Here is a 2,500-nt window from a genome sequence, read left to right as displayed (position 1 = left end):
AGGGTGATAATAATAATTGTAACAATAATGATATAAAAACAATAATAACAATGAAAGTAATTATGATAATAATAATGATAATGATGATGGTGATAATGATAATGTAATGAAAATAACAACAATAGTAAGTGTGACAATGAAAATAATAATAACAACAATAAAGACGATTATAATAACAATAATAAAACACAAAGAACGTTCAAACTACAACCGGTAGTGAAAGTACTAATGACGATTACGAACTATATGAACAATAACAAAAGACATCAACATAATACATGACACACTCCGTGTAACAAACGAGAAAAGTTCTCCTTGCCTTCTGAACAATCAAGGAGGCTCAGGAACCCTTTACGCATACGAGAAAGGCGGTCCTTCCCTTAGCTCCCCCCCCATCCCCACCCTCTCCTCCTACCGCTGAAGGAGCATTCTTAGGTCGTCCTTGAAGGTTTGCCCCCCCTCCCCCCCTTCCTCCCTTCCACGGTTCATCTACTTCTACAAGTCGTCAGTGATGAAAACTTTCCCTGTCCCTTCCTTCACCCTCTACCAACCACACTCAGAGGTCGTCCTTGGAGGCTTGGAAGCATACCTTTGCACCCTCCCGCTGAGGTAAAACTCAACATTCATCCTTGAAGGCTTTGGTCAGACGCCTCACCCGTGCTTCCTTTTCCAACTCTCTCTTGCCCTCCGGAACGTAAACTCGATGGCTTTAGCTCGCTCTCTTTCTGTCTCCTTGAAGGATCAGACATGTCGTCCTTGATCAAACGTAACACTCACAAGTTTTCCTAGAAGGTATGATTTCTTCTCCCTCCTCTCTCTTTGGAAGGATCACCTATAAGTCGTCTTTGAAAAAAAAAAAAAAAAAAAAAAAAAATTAACACCCCCTCCCCTCTTTGCCTGGGAAATAACACTAACAGGTCGTCCTTGATAGCTTTTGACCCTCTCTTTCCTCACCGCCCAAGATATAACACTCACAGGTCGTCCTTGACGGTTTTTTACCACTCCCTTCCCCCTGGATAGAACACTTACAGGTCATCCTTGAAGGCTTTGGTCTTGTCGCCGAATGAAGAAAAAGGAACCGAAACCGCGCCGGGAGGCCGCCGGTAAAAAAAAAAGCCGAGGGCCGGATACCGAACCGAAAAAAGAGCCGAAGAAAAAAAAATGGTCGAACTAGGAAGAGGACCGCGCCGAGGAGAAATAAAAGATAAAACCCCCGCGAGCGCCGAGAAGAAAATGAAGAAAAAAGAAAAAACGCCGGGAACCTAGCCGCCGGCCGACCGCGGCCCGAGACAAGCCCGAAAGGAGAAAAGAAAAAAAAAAAAAAAGGGGAAAACACGAGGAAAGACCGAAAAGCCGCGTCGAAAACGATAAAGAAAAGAAACGAAAGGCGAAGAGACCGGAAAAGCGAAAACCGAGAAACAGGGCTCGCGAATCTCCAGGGCCGAAAATCTCCGCGGGGTCCGGGCATAAAGCCGCGATAAAAATCTGGAATCGCCGACGGCCGAAAGCCGAAATATAACGAGAAGCAGAACGACCGACCGAGAAAAAACCGCGCCCGCGAAAGCCGACAAGGCGCCCCTAGCGACCGTAAAAAAGACGCCGAGGGGCCGAAATGGAAGAAAACCCGCGCCGAGCCGCACGACCGAAAAAAAAAAAAAAAGAACCTGCGCGAAGAAGCCCTTGATGTCCCCGCCGGCGTTCTCGAAGAAGCCTCCAACCTGGTCCTTGAAGCCGTCTAGTTGCTCGCCGAAGGACTGCGCGTGACTGACACTTGTCACTGCAGGAATTGGGAATTAAGGATTGAAAGGTTAATTCAGTTGATGAATGAAAGGATTCGGGGAAAGAAATGATTAGATATCTTTCGATGGAAAATAGAAGAATAAGTGATCAGTTAAAGAATGACTTCGAGTAAAGGAGGAAGGTGTGAGATTTTTGAAGGTTGTCGCTCAAACCCAAAGCTATTTTATTAATTCAAAGACTTATTGATCTATTTAGGGCTATAATCAAGAGAGAATATCTATTTCAGTCTTTCTCTTTTATTTTCATGGGAAACTCCAGTCTTATCTCAAACCCATTTTGTTCGTTCTCTTTTGGAATAGATTGGATAGCTATTCTTCACTGGAATTTAGTTGGGCTTCCCTTATTGCAAACACGATCTCTTTTTACAAATGTTACTAAGAACTAACTCTTGATTTTTCATATTGGTGTCGTCAATTATACCGCTTTTCTTAATCATTACACAGTTTCTTCACTGAGTCTGAATATAAACTGTTTTTTATTTATTTCCTTCTTTTAGTATTAGAAATTCTTATTCACACAAGCTCTATTTAGCAAGAATTATTTATAAAAGGTAAATTACTAAGGTGCTGAAGTAGATAGATAGAACAGTAAAAAATAAATAAATTTATAAATAAAAAATAACAATAATAATAAAATAAAATGACTAAGATATATATATATATATATATATATATATATATATATAATAATATAATATATA

The 2,500-nt window shown here is 41.2% G+C and overlaps 1 protein-coding gene across 1 annotated transcript in view; it reads right to left on the bottom strand.

The window, feature by feature from the left end:
- The window catches only part of LOC122244358 (uncharacterized), a gene marked incomplete at its 5' end in the record, with an annotated part of 38,010 nt that extends 36,233 nt beyond the window's left edge, over positions 1-1,777 (bottom strand). The window contains 2 exon segments of the mRNA XM_086534747.1: positions 1,030-1,063; positions 1,664-1,777. Coding sequence (XP_086390873.1) covers positions 1,030-1,063; positions 1,664-1,777 — 148 coding nt within the window.
- Positions 1,778-2,500: the final 723 nt, after the last annotated feature.

The sequence above is a fragment of the Penaeus japonicus genome, unplaced genomic scaffold, assembly GCF_977035675.1.
Source record: "Penaeus japonicus unplaced genomic scaffold, GWHDUDI00000001_assembly GWHDUDI00000003, whole genome shotgun sequence".
In the NCBI taxonomy this organism is placed as follows: Eukaryota; Metazoa; Arthropoda; class Malacostraca; order Decapoda; family Penaeidae; genus Penaeus; species Penaeus japonicus.
Note: the sequence above shows the minus strand (reverse complement) of the source record. Positions and strands in the feature narration are given on the sequence as shown.